General features: G+C 42.4%; 2 protein-coding genes across 10 annotated transcripts in view; one reads left to right on the top strand and one right to left on the bottom strand.

Moving 5' to 3' along the window:
• The window catches only part of DBX2 (developing brain homeobox 2), a 204768-nt gene that overhangs the window by 63954 nt on the left and 126367 nt on the right, over positions 1 to 14447 (top strand). The window lies entirely within an intron of this gene.
• The window catches only part of ANO6 (anoctamin 6), a 91360-nt gene that overhangs the window by 5426 nt on the left and 71487 nt on the right, over positions 1 to 14447 (bottom strand). For all 5 annotated transcript variants that reach the window (XM_077338633.1, XM_077338634.1, XM_077338636.1 and 2 more), the window contains 5 exons: positions 11466 to 11691; positions 10472 to 10641; positions 8488 to 8585; positions 6001 to 6131; positions 2270 to 2475 (listed from right to left, as the gene is read on the bottom strand). In XM_077338633.1, coding sequence (XP_077194748.1) covers positions 2270 to 2475; positions 6001 to 6131; positions 8488 to 8585; positions 10472 to 10641; positions 11466 to 11691 — 831 coding nt within the window. The remainder of the gene's footprint in view (positions 1 to 2269; positions 2476 to 6000; positions 6132 to 8487; positions 8586 to 10471; positions 10642 to 11465; positions 11692 to 14447) is intronic.

The raw sequence follows: 14447 nt of genomic DNA, 5'->3' as shown, positions 1-14447 counted from the left end.
AGCACACCCAGATCTCTCCAGTAAATGCCAGACTACCCAGGAGACCTATTTTGTTATTACTGTGGTGCCTGTAACAAGCTATATACAAAGGTCTGTGTTCCTGGAAGGAAAGGAAATGCTACAAATGAACCAAAATAAGCCTGTCTTTTCTAGACTCCCTTTACATAACCCTGCTGCCAAGTAGCACTTCCTGCTGAGATCATTACTACTTAGTAGCTGCCACTATTTTGTAATTCCTACACTATAGCTTCTTCTGTAAACCTAATCAATAAGTTGGCCATTCTTTTCTTCCTGACAACTTCCTACATCTCATACATCAAAAGGTTAGATCTCTCTCATTCTACTAGAAATAGGGGGCATCCGGGTAATGTTGATGGGGAATAGGTTTAAAGCAGGCAAAAGGAAATAGTTATTTGGTCTACATTAAAAATTAATTCACTGCCAGTGTAAACATAAGCACAGGGTTTTAAAAGATTAGGAAATTAATAGAGAGTAGGGCCATCAATGGATAGTAGTCATAGTCCGTTTATGCACTGGAGATTTCATGCCGGGCTGCAAGCTGAAGTTTTAGTCGTGGTGGGTTGCCCCACCTCTTCCTGCACCCACACGGGGGGGTGGAGCATTTGGCCCGGTGCACCTCATCCACCCCTGATTTGTGTTCCTGCATGGGAGCTGGGGCAGTGAGGTTCTCAGTGCGTAAACGGTCATAGGGAGTAAGGCAGCAAACTTCACAGGCAGCAAACTTCAGAATACCAGTGCCAGGAGGCAACATCAAGGGAAGGTCTTGGCATCTATGCTCTGCTGTTTCTCCAGGGCAACTGGCTGGCCACAGTGCAAGACTAGACCACTGGTCAGATCCAGAAAAGCTTCTTCTTCTAGTAGGGATCTTCTTCAAGAAACTGCAAGTGATGCTTTCAGGGTCTTGATGGCCCAGTTATTAGCCAGCCCCAGCCTACTTAGCTTCAGAAAAATAACTATGTCTGCAGATCACTCTTTTTTGTCACATCATGATAAATCCCTAGTGGGTTTCAAAAGAAATATCTACTGTGGGAACATCATCTGTTACAATGGTATCAGAAGCATGTCACAGAAACAAAGATATGGACTAGATCTTCTTCATAAGCAAAATGTTATTAAATGGTAGTTACAATATTCTACATTCCTTGTAATCCCCCAGTATCAAAATATTTTGCTGTTTTTTCCAACACAAACTTAAAAATCAATTTCTGAATACAAAGGATTTTATCACAAATTATAAAATGTGCTTTTCACAAAAACTTTCACTTTCAGCCTCATTTCAAGTTATTGCCAGACTGCAGACTGGAGTTTTAGTCCTTGGAAAATACACGTAATTAATTATCCTGTGCATTCAAAAGGAAACATCTCCCTCACCTCTGATCCATAGTTTCAGAGAATCATATTGGGGGGAGGGAAACTTATCTCCATTTTCTAAGTTATAATCATTTTTCCATTTATATCAGAACAAATGAAAACTGATTTTAAAATTGGCCACATGTTCTGGTATACTGAGAGGTCAGCTGTGTTGGACGAACTGCCTGTTCCAAGATAGTTTTGCACAGTAGCCACTTGAAGTTCTATGAGCATTACAGAAACTAGTATGTGAAATGAACGAAATAAGATATACTGCAAAAGAAGTACTAAATCAATAGTTGCAGGGAACATGAAAAGCAGAGATTTATAGTTAGTGGGAACCTCTGTTGGTGGCAAATATTGGATCCCACACATTCGTTTTATGAAGGAGAAAAGTTCCTTCTGCCAGAGCAAAACTCTTTTAGTAGGAAGGATCCCACTGAATAAACGTGCCCCTCTCACCAAAAGAAAATATCTTTGATTGCTGCAAAAGGAGTACCAAATTACGTTAATTATTTTGTACTTCTGTTTACGTTATTTTATTTGTCATCCACTCTTTTTTTTGCTAATTTTTCCTTTTCATTCTATTTGGGGCCCAAAGTGACCTATTACAGTATTCTGGCCTCTTCTCCTTTATCTTCAAAACAACCCTGTGAGGTAGTTTAGACTGGAAATTATGGATCACTCAGCAAGCTTCCATGGTAGAGTGAAGATCAAACCTGTTGTCCCTGGTCCGAGTCCAATGTTCTAACCACTGCCATGTCAATGTACTGTTGACAAACAAGTCAAGAGAAAATACAAAGACTGAAAGTATAAAAGTTGTAATAAAGATTACCTCTCTGACTGAAAGAGCAGGAATTTAAGATGCAAACTGTAGTTGCTATAAGAATGCACTTACATTTGTGACCACAGCAAGGAGAGCTATTCCTTGCATGATTGGCTGCCATGCTCCTATGTCTTGAGCTTTTTGAGGAATCATACGCCTGAACTGTGTTGTAATCTTCCAGGCATCCACACGTATTTCCAGCAAATTGTTAATAAGAGCCAGGAGAGGTGCCAGGGGAAAAGATGCCACAAATAAGGTCACAAATCCAAACTGTATAACTGAAAGAAAAACACATGTACTAGTGATACATTAGCATTCTGCCTTTTCAGAGATCAGAGCAGTGTATCCCTGTGGTCAACCACAGAACTGCTCTAGGCTGGCCAAACATCGTAAACATCTGCTGTTACATCAGAGAAATGTGGAATTACTGAGTACAGACATTCTACAACTCTCAAAGAATGGGAAAAAAATTAAACAGAATCTGCAATACCGATTTCTGCCTGATTGTGTATGGCAGCTGTGGAGCAGCATGCTCCTCCATTTACGGGGGATGCACAGGGGATGCAGTAAAGCGGCACAAGCTGGTGTGCTGTTTTCTGTGTCCCCGTGGACACAGTGATGGACCAGCTCCATGCCGAACTACATCCCCCCAGGGAATGCTGCTGCAGTCTAACAGTTCCACTGTGGTCTTGCGCAATCCCACCTTCCTGCAAAATAGGGCTGTGTAATGCTGCAGAGTCAAGTGGGGAATATTAGGTCTCCCCTGGCCGCTGTAGCACAGGGAGGAGCGGGGCCTCCGAGGCCCTGCTCTTTTTGTGTGCATGGGCCTGCCTTGACCCAGCCTCTGATGGCAGCCACAGCATTGTCCTGGGCCACTGGAAGCCCTACAGTGGGTTGAGGCTGAGAGGGGGCCAGGATGGCAGCAATGTCATGTATACGTGGGGATTAGTCCCACTGCTATACCTCTGCCAGCCTGGCCTTTCCTCCCCTTTGCATAATGGGTCACTGTGGATTTTTTGTTGTTGACACTTCCAAGGATCCTTTAGCCCAGCAGTTCTCAACCACCTTCAAGCCATGACCCCAACAGTGGTGGGGTCAGCACATGCACATAACATATGCCAGTGCACTGGCGCACAAGAATCTGGAGGTGGCGCTTACAGAGGTGGGCGGGACCAAGGAGGCGGCTGGAGTGGGTGAAGGCAGTGGCTGGAGACTCTTCTCCAGCTATCCCCTCATTGCCCTGCGCCTGGCCACGGCCAAATCCCCTCCTTTCAATGAGAGCGGCTGGTGGCCAGCCAAACGAGCGAGTGAGCCACAGGAGAAATGCAGCATGTGCCATGGTGGGTGCAGGCAGCTCGCCTCCCCTGGTCACCTCCACCCACCATGGCAAGCGCTGCCTCCTGTGGCTCGCTTGCTCACTCAGCTGGCCACTCTCATTGAAAGGAGGGAACTTGGCCATGGCCAGGCGCTGCCACCACCTGTTCTGGCCACCGCCATGGCCCTGCCCACCTCGGTAAGCACTGCCTCCTCTCCCCTTGCTTGCTCGCTGAGACACTTGGCCAGCTGCTGGCCGCCGGCCGCCGGCATTAAATGGAAGGACTTGGCCATGGCTGGGCATGGCCTAATGAGGGGACCAGCTGAAGGAGAGTCTCCAGCCACCGCCACCACCTGCTCAGGCCACCACTATGGCTCTGCTCACCTCTGCCCACCACAGTACGCACCACCTCCCCTCCCCTGGCTCATTCGCTCGGCCAGCCGCTGGCAATGCATGAAGGGGACTTGGCTTTGTCCGGGCGCAGCACAATGAGGGGGCTGGCTATCAGGGCCTAGATTTGCTCTGGGAGCTCATTCCACCAGGTGGAGGCCAGGACAGAAAATGCCTTGGCCCTGGTTGAGGCCAGATGTACTTACTTGGGGCCAGGAATCACCTACTGGTTGGTATTTGAAGAATGGAGAGTTGTTGGGGGGAGGGGTATAGGTAAAATGTGGTCTCTCAGGGCCTGGACCAGGAATGGCCTTATGGGTAAGTACCAGAACCTTAAACTTGATCCAGAGTTCAACTAGAAGCTAGTGTAGCTGCGAAGTACAGGCTGAATATGGGTCCTTCAAGGTGTTCCTGTGAGGAGTATGACAGCTGTGATCTGGACCAGTTCTTATTTCTGGAGCAAGGATGAAGGCAGGCCAATCTAGAGGTGACCACTGCCAGGATAACTGTGGCTAGGTGGTGAGGTGTTCTGGGGCCAGGTAGGGTTCTAGTAGCTTGGCTGGGTGGAGATGGTTAAACACCAGCCTTGCTATTTTTGTGACTTACACTTCCATAGAGAGGGAGGCATAAAAAATCACATCCAAATTTCTGGCAGACTGTGGGACCAACAGCCACACCCCATCCAGACAGGGCAAGCATACTTCCTTGCCAGGTCCCCTCTTACCCAACTACAGTACCTTTGAATAGTATAGTTTTAGGCAACCCTGCTTGATCCACCCCATCACTGCTTCCAGGCATCTGGCAAAGCTGTCTAGGGGTGAATCCAGGTGGCAATCCATCAGGAGGTAAAACTGGGTGTCATCTCCATATTGATGACATCCAATGCCAAACTCTGGACCAGTTGGGCCAGAGGGTGCATAAACATGTTAAACTAACATAGAAGCTAATATAGCTATCCTGAGCATGAGCCCAAACTTTACACGTATAGGGCTCTTATCTCATGTGCTGGCAGAGTTTAAACATGCAAAGATGAATACAGCACTAAGCTTAAAGGAATCAAATAGTTTTATTATATAACTCTGTATAGAAACAGGAGCTAGAGAGGCCTAAACTATCTGCCTAACTGTTAATGTTCTGTTCAATCAGTCTGTTCAGGAGGCAAGCTGGGAGCAAGAGTGCTCAAAAGAGCAAGAAGTCTGGAGTTGAGCCAATCAGGAAGCTATTATTTGAAAAACATCAGAAATTTCTAGTCTAGATATGCTAAATACACATCACCACCGATGCCCCCTGCAGGACACTCTTTCTTTCTGTTTCTTTTTCTCTTTTTCTCTTTCTTTGCATCTATTGGATTTCTAGACCACCACTCTTGGCAGTTCACCATAAAAATATAAAAACCATTAAAACCCCCAATAATATTTGGGCAGTACAATTGGTACAATCAACACAGTCCATGGCGGCAATAAAACAATACTCTGTTTTCTCCCACAGAGCCTTCTGCTCACAGTCTATGTCCTTGATAGATGACCCCAGGCAATGTCAGCCTAGGGGGTACGGATCTTGAAAATGAATGGAGGGACCCGATTTTACTGCCCCAGTCTCCAGCCTGGCCTCAACCAAATGCCTGGTGGAAGAGCTCCATCTTGCAGGCCCTGTCAGGGCCCTCAGCTCTTCCGGGAGCTCATTTCACCTGGTAGGGGTCAGGACTGAAAAGGCCCTGGATCTGGTTGAGGCCAGGCAAGCTACTCGAAAGCCCGGGACAATCAGCAGATTCATACCTGCAGAGCAAAGTCCCCTGCGTGGAGCATAAGGAGATTCTGTTTAATCAAACACGCTGTAGATCTTGCATATTCCAGCATCATGAATAGAATGCTTCACAGGTTTGTTGGGATATTCTGTTGTGTGTGAGGAATATCTTGCTACTGATAAAGACAACTGAGCAGTCATAATCATGTTTCTCATTAGCATATCTAATGTCTCATATAATTAAAAAAATAAACTCAGTAAAAATCTAGCCTTTCAAGTTTTTCTAAGGTTGTTTAGTGGACTTGTAGATATGTTCTTGAATTCAGATTATGCCACAAACAAATTAATGGCTTACCCATTTCAAGATATTCATAAAACAATCCAAGTTTGCCAACTGGTTGTAGGTGGTAGTCCTGTTCCCAGCGTGGGACAATCATTTCCGACCGAACAGCAGAACAACATCTTCCAATGAGATTCTTAAACCATCTATGAGTTTGGATCATGTCAAGATTTAGTCTATCTTTTAAAGAGTGTGTTACCATAAATATTTTATTCTTATGTAATAAAAAGCAGAGGACTGCAAGATTTGTGGAGGGATCCCACCTTTCTGTTCCTCCATCCCTTGCTTGGGTGCTGACTTGCCAGCCAGCCCATCTGCCAGCCTACATAGCAGCCAGCAATGGCTTCCTGGCTCACAAAGTGGTGAGGGCATCTCTAACCGTCTCATCTCCCCCTCACCATTGTGCCACTGCGTCCAACTGCCTGGCTCATTCAGTGGCAAGACCAGGTTCCTCAAGTCCTCAGAAAAATACTCCATATCTGAACCTTGTCCAGTTCTCTGGGTCTTTTGTGGTTAAGACTGACAGACCCTAATCTGAAGAGCTGGGTTTGATTCCCAGCTCCTTCAAAGAAGCCTTATGGGTAACCTTGGGCCAGTCATAGTACTATCAAAACTCTCTCAGCCCCACCTACCTCACAAGGTTCCTGTTGTTGGGAGAGGAAAGGAAAGAAGACTGTAAGCTGCCCTGAGACTCCTTGAGGTATAAAAAGTGAGGTATAAAAACCAATTCTTCTTCTCATGAGGGTCAAGTTCAGATTAAAAATAGGATAGATTTGACTGCTTACTAATGCAATAATGGGCTTGTTTTACAATCAAGATAAAGACAAACTAAATATCGTACATTACTATGTGTATCTTTTCTCTGACACTGTATTCTTAAATCAAAAATATCTACCAAGCCTTTGAGTTTCATTGAGAACACAGTATAGTACAGGAATGAAATAGCTTGACTTTTTTCCCTTTCCAGTAGTTTTTCCAAATTTTCCTCACACTCCTCTGTTACCCAGGACGAATAAAAAAGACCTGTTGGGAATAAACCAGTTGGGATGAAACATAGCCAAAGAAGAAAAGATGAAGCTGTCCTAATTCCCTGTTTTCATTTTAAAAAGAAAACAGTACAAAAATATATGCATAGTTGGGCCCTCAATACCACATAAGTATATAGGAACTGACATTTTATTCCCAAGAGAGAGAGTTTCAAATATCTTTATAAAAGTTTGATGATTCTACAGAGTCATTCTTTCTGTGGCAACATTCTTCCTCAGAGATGAAATTGTAAAATGTAATTTCAGAATTTACTGTGAATCAATACAATATGCAAACAGCAATGATAGTACCTATCTTTTTTTTTAGCCCAGAATAATTGTAAGATGAGATAGACAATATTTTTTCCAGAGTAGTCAAAATAAACTAAAGTTTCAATTGCTTAATATGGAGCAACTAATTCTGTAACTCCTCAATCTGGCTACGAAACATCTATATTGAGCCAATTAATGCTATTTACTGTCTGTAGGGGGGCTAGTTGAACTATTCTCTGAGAACATATTAGCTGCTTTAAGCGTTCATTTCAGAATTAATTTAATCTATTTTACAATGTTTGCTTTATTTCCATGTTTGCTCTTAACAAATAAAATTCTTATTAAGAACAAAAAGGATAGACTTCTGAACATATCATCTTAGCAGCTGAATATCATTGATATATTAAAAACTTTTATATGCTATTAACCATAGTGACAAGCTATTAATATGCAAGAGAAGATCCTTCCAATTAATGAGTACCAGAAACATTTTGCTGAACCCTAAATCATAGCAATAGCTGGACCCATTTTGCACAAGTTTTGAAGTCATTCAAATATATTTATATAGATTAATGTCATAAACTCTTGCATGGTGCAGTGCAAAAATTCTGCTCCTATAAAATGAATATATTGATCAATGTTTAAAATAAGAAAAAATATAATGTTCAAATAGACCAGTGGTCCCCAACACGCGGGCTGCGGCCCGGTGCCGGGCCGCAGCTTCCTCTCCCCGCCCCCCCCCGCAGTAAAAAACTTCCCAGGCTGCAAGCTAGCGGCCCAGGAAGCTTCTTACTGCGGGAGGGGGGGAGAGGGAATCAGGGCCACGCCCGCGCATTGCGCATGCGCGGCTGGGCCGCGAATGCACACATGCGCCGTGCATGGCCGAAATCGCGCATGTGCGGTACTTTCGCGCATGCGCGCAAGTGCCGTGCATGCATGATTTCGGCCATGCATGGCACATGTGCGAATGTGCGGCCGGGCTTTTGCCCTGCCGGTCCCCAGCCTCAAAAAGGTTGGGGACCACTGAAATAGACTATTTGTATGTACTAATACCAAACTCTTCAAAGAGGACAGAATACAAACAGCAGTGCCCTAGGGCTGATAAGGGGTGTGTGTATATAACAAATAAATGAAGAAGATTAAGTGAACTACAAAGCTGCATAACAATAAGGCACCAACTAACTTCTCAGCAATATTTACTTACGGAAGAAGTACTTCTTGAATGTTATTCCAGATTGCTTTGCCCCCCATCACTATTGTCAGCTGTGTTGTAAGTTCAAGAAGACATCCACCTGGATCACACTAAGGAGGAAATGGGGGGGGGGGGAGACGAGAAGGCTTTACATTTTTACAATAGATTCAAATAGGTAGCCGTGTTGGTCTGAAGTAGCAAAATAAAATCAGAGTCCAGTAGCACCTTTAATACCAACAAAGATTTATTCAGGGCGTGAGCTTTTGATTGCAAGCTACTGGACTCTGATTTTATATTTTTACAAGGCATTCCCCCTAATGGCCAATGTTTTCATTTTTTAATATCTTTGTAGTTTAAATCAATACAATAGGAGCCTCTTGTGGCGCAGGGTGGTAAGGCAGCAGAAATGCTGTCTGAAGCTGTCTGCCCATGAGGCTGGGAGTTCAATCCCAGCAGCCGGCTCAAGGTTGACTCAGCCTTCCATCCTTCCGAGGTCGGTAAAATGAGTACCCAGCTTGCTGGGAGGTAAACGGTAATGACTGGGGAAGGCACTGGCAAATCACCCCACATTGAGTCTGCCATGAAAACGCTAGAGGGCATCACCCCAAGGGTCAGAGATGACCCGGTGCTTGCACAGGGGATACCTTTACCTTTAGTTTAACTCTGTTCTTAATTATTTTAATTCTGTATTTTTGTGGGGGATGTTTTTATTATGCCTGTTTTAATTTGTTAGTTTCCTTAGTGACCCTTATGATGGTGGAAAAATGAAATCTAAATTCTGTAAAACTAAATAATTAAAAATGTTAGGAGGTCTATGTGTCAAACTGTTAAGCTTATATGTAAAGGTGTCCATGGCTGAAAGACATGTGCCACAGGGGGCTAGAGTGAGGAGTGAATTAGGTGATATTAAGGTAGGGGGAAGTTGTTTGGAGTTAGGCCTGTGTTTTGTTTGTTTGGTTTTTTGGACTGCGACTATTTTGAAGTCCTTCACAGTTTTAGAATATTAGCATACAAAATAATGGCAATATTTTTATAGCAGTATTGCCCCTTGATGAATCCATATCATTAGTGATACATTTATTTGTATATAGCCATAGGCCTTTACAAAATATAAAATATTTCCATATCATTATGCAAAGTAACATAATTAGAAATTATTCCAATTAAATATTAGTGGCAGTGTTCAGACTGTTTGCTTTCAGTTAGTGAGGGTAACCACCCCCACCTATCTGGAATGAACTCAGGTAGCTCCAGTTTTAGGGGGAAGGGATAAAATTCATAGTTTTTCTAACCTGATTCTAAAGATGGCACATTTCCATGGATGGAAATGGCACAATTCCAAAGACATCAAGGGATATCCAAAAACCTCCCACAGTCTACCTGTGAATCATTCCTTGCTGCCTCTCCCCAGATCATGTTCAGTAACTGGGAAGCTTTGTAGGAAGCCTCTCTGTTTCAGCCTCAAGCACTGAGATGGCAGCATCTCAAGCATAAGGGGTGAATCCAATTAGTGTCTTGGATGGTGAAAGGGAGTCTGGAGTCCCCTTTGACCACCAAAACCGCCATGCTGCTGATTATGGATAGGGGCTGTAGCAGGGAACTAGGTGAGATTGAGAGAAAAAGCTGTCTGGATGTGACCCACAGATACTTTAACATGTTCCAGGATCCCTGGAAACTACAGGTTCCGGGACTCCTTGTGAAAGAGATAGTACTGTGCATATTCATGACAGCATCCTAGGTGCAAGGAGACTTGGGACATGTTCCAGACTCCCTGGTTCTTAGCACACTGCTGTTTCGGTGCTCATTGCTCATGGGAGTCATGGATATATCTCTGCAAGGTACCTCTATCACTGCAGCCCAGAAAAGAATCCACCTACTCCCAAAGCTCCATTTGATTTTTAAAAGGCCATTGAAGTAAGGTACCTGCATCTAACATCTAGTTTGGTCATAATGCCACTAGTTATTGGGAAACACATGCACAATGGGCACTTCATACCTCTTCATTTCTGTATTTTCCAAGCCAATAAACTGGGTCACCAGGGTAACCTACAAATTTACCCTTAAAAAATGCAATATAGAAGCATGAAGAATAATAGTTGACAAATTGGAATAAGAACATCTTCATGGTCAGGCTGTTTTCATAATCAGTCTGTGTCCTTGGTAGTTCTGTAGTTTATGGCATGAGAAAGAGAGAAATTATTAACCCGAGAACACCTTTGGAGACAAATACATATGCATCATGCAACCTTGAATACAATTTACATCATTATAACATAGATTATTTAGAGTTGCCTAATATACTGTAGCTATTATGCTAATTCCATGACTATGTGTTACAAATGGGAGGGAGCAATTCTTGCTCTCCTGCACATGAACAAGCAGCAATTCTCAATCCAAAAGTGCCTCCAGCAGATTCAATACATAATGAACATAACATTTTGATGTGATGCAAATGAAAAAATATTTAAATTCAGCTACTTTAGATGCTGTAAACAAAACAGGACAGTTCATTTAATATAAACAACCTGGATGGGAAGAAAACCAGCATGCTTTCAATAGCGTCTCTCTTTGCTAAGGAAAAAAGCCTTAGAACTATGGTTCTTTTCCTATTTATTTACAAGAAAATGGCTACTCTAAACAATAGGCAACTGAATCTGTTATGTTGTACCGATCCCTTTTCATAAGCCTAGAATTATTATAGTAATCTTCTGTGCATTGTCTGTTTCATAAATATATTGCTGTAAACAATTGATCTTTCATGCTGGCTACACCAGGATTTCTTAGGCATGGAGATGAATGCCACATTTCTTTGATAACAGGCACTCTGCATTTTAAAACACTCCAAAGTCATTGCAAGGATAACAAAATTCTAAAATACATGGTGGAAGTACTCTATTTGCTGGCATTTGCTATTCCCATTTGTAAGCATAAGATTTCATCAGGATTTTTTCACTGCAAATTTTGTGTGTTGGGCTACTTGATAACCTTACCAAAGTCAGTAATCATGATTGCTACTTTCTCATAGATCATGTTCAGAATCATAATGATTATGAAACTGATGACTGATGCAGAGACTGAAGTTGCTGCCTGTGGAGTTAGATACTTCTGGATTGCTTCCGTCCCATTAATGTGCTTTGGGAGTGTTGCCGAAAACACCAGAAACACAGACAGCCGGTACACAATTATGCCAATTACTGACGCAATAATGAGCAAGATCTGAAGGCAAAAAAGAACAAATATATTTTGAATTAACATATTTTATGCACATACATGTCTTTTAAAACTAATTTTTGTCTACAAAAAATATGCAGATCACCACCCAAAATATCCATATTGTAGAAAAGGCAAAATAGAAACAAAATGCAACCTAGTGAGGACACAATTGGGGTATGGAAAGAGGAAAAAGCAGACAGTATAAGAAAGATGTAAAGAAATGCGTGAGAAGAGTATTTTTAAAAAGAGCAAGAATGGTATACAATCTTCCCTATGGAAAATTCCCTCTCTCACTAATGTTCTTTGCTACTTGAACCTCCTCCTTCCTCTTCTTCTTTTAAACAAAAAATTACATTCAGGACACTTTGGGGGGAAGGGGGCGAGACAATGAAGGGTGCAGAATGGTGGGATTAAGAGGCACAACAAAAACAAAGGTGCAAGCAGGCACCATTTTGCAAAAAACATTTTTTAAATGGGAAAAGGAGCAAAGCATGATGGGAGGCTTCTTCCATTGGACTCAGTGCAGAAAGCATATCGTGAATTTCACTCTGGGAAATGAGGGGAGGAAAGCCCAAATGCCTAAGGCTATAGTTGACTCGCAGCACCCAAAGGAAATTCAAAATGAGGCTAAAACAAGGTATGTCTCCTAATGCAGAAACAGTCCAAGAGACCAATCCTAAACAATTCTGCTCAGAACCCAGCAGTCTGCTGAAACCTGAATTAAAGTATTCCAAATGGCCCTGCAGTTAATATAGCACTGTAGTTCCCGTAACTATACCATAATGCTTGCTCTCACACAAAAATATGTTTATTGAATATTGTATTAATTTATACACTGCTTTCTCCCCAGTGAAGACACGTAGTTTATAGCGCTCTGCTCTCCATTTTATGCTCAGAACAACCCTGTGGCTGAGAGTGTGTGACTGGCCCAAGGTCACCAAGAAGCTTCCATGGCAGAGGGGGGATCTGAATGTGAGTTTCCCAGATCCTAGTCTGACATTCCAACTAGTAAACCATATTGGCACTTAAATATCCGGTTCAGTGGGACTACTTCTCTTGAAAATGTGCTCAGGGAATGTTTTACCACTTCTTTGATACTGTTTTCTGTGCAGGCCTTTTAATCCGTCATTTCAGAATTAATTAGTCATTCACTAATGAAAAACCCACCAATGAGTCTTTTAGTTCTCTTTTGCAGAATTGCAGATAAAACAGTAGCTTTGTCAATTTTTAAATTTTTCATTATGAGGACTGCAAAATTACAATTATTAACAAAATAAAATTATAAAAAACAAAAACAAATGTGCAATTGTTTGGACTGCAGGAAGTAAACAAAAAATTTAAAAGCCTGCCAGTAATGATTCAGTAAATACTATGATTTAGTAATAACTATGGCACTGTGAATGCAAAACAGCAAATTAAAAGTCTGGCAACTATGAGAAGCTTTCATGAACTATAGTGTGGTAGAAGTGCATTTGAATATAGAAAAACTGACACAAATCTTTCTTAAATACAGGATCACAGCACAGAAAGCACTGAATTTCAATGATTTGGTTGTGATTTTATCTGCATTCTCCATACTGAGTGAAAGAACCACGTTACTTCTGGAGAAAAGGATTAACGTGGAAACAAGTCTGCAGCCATGATGATAAAACTATAGTTCACATCTTTCCTCTGCATTACAGTAGTGAGAGAAAACTAAGACAGCAACTTCCCACCCCCACCCCAGCCAATGCAAGCCTACTGCTCACCTTCATACCCTAGGCAAGCCCACAAACAGCTACCTGTATTTGCTGCACTTATGCACTTCAGCAACATTATGCTTGCTGCAGTGCCAAATAAGTGAGACTGTACCTTTCCTTCCAAAGCAGCCATGTGTGAACCTGATACTCTACTGGAAGAAAAGAATGGCTGGTGGTTTTGTATGTTTTAAAATCTGTATTTCAGTATTTAAAACCTGCCTTTATTTCACTTGTTTTCCCCCAGGCTTCTAGCTCATATCTTGCTCAGGCTGAAAGGTTTTTTTTTTTAAAAAAAAACCTTCTTTTATCACATCACTCTAAATAGACTTCAATTTAAACTCAATAAATATTATCAGACACTCAATATTCCTATGAACATGTTGAGCAAAGGCAACATACTCTTGATACAAAAGGTAGGTGAGATATGAAGGACTGAATGACACTCTTGCTTCAAGAAAGTAAAACCCTGTACCTCTTCTCAGCATCTTTATCTAAGGGTTTTTAACCCCCTATGGGAAAGAATCTTTCACTATACTAGCATGATACCTATGGGTACACTAAGGAGCTCCGCGAGAAGAAACGAGAGCTGAGACGACTAGAGCGAGTCTGGAGGAAGACTCGTGACGAAATGGCGAGAGCATCCTATAGAATGCAGTTATGAGATGGCGGTGAAGTTAGTAAAATGCAAATTCTACCCAACTGAGATTGCATCTGCTAACTCATGCCCAGCTCAATTATTTAGGGTAGTCAGATCTCTTACCACCCTAGAGGAAGGGCGCCAAAATAATAGCCAATTGGACATTAGCTGTGAGGCCTTTGCAAGATACTTTGCAGATAAAATCTTGACACTCCGCCATGACCTCTCTCCTACTTTAGAAACAGTAAGTGAACTAGAGGCCCCTTGGCCGCTTTTGGAGGGTTCACTGAGCAACTTCAGACGACTTATGCTGACCGTAGTGGGCAAGTTGCTAAAAGCAGCAAAACCAACTACCTGCTTTCTAGATCCATGTCCATCATGGC

Source organism: Paroedura picta, chromosome 5, assembly GCF_049243985.1.
Source record: "Paroedura picta isolate Pp20150507F chromosome 5, Ppicta_v3.0, whole genome shotgun sequence".
In the NCBI taxonomy this organism is placed as follows: Eukaryota; Metazoa; Chordata; class Lepidosauria; order Squamata; family Gekkonidae; genus Paroedura; species Paroedura picta.
The sequence above is the reverse complement of the archived record's forward strand: the minus strand, read 5'-3'. Positions and strand labels throughout refer to the sequence as shown.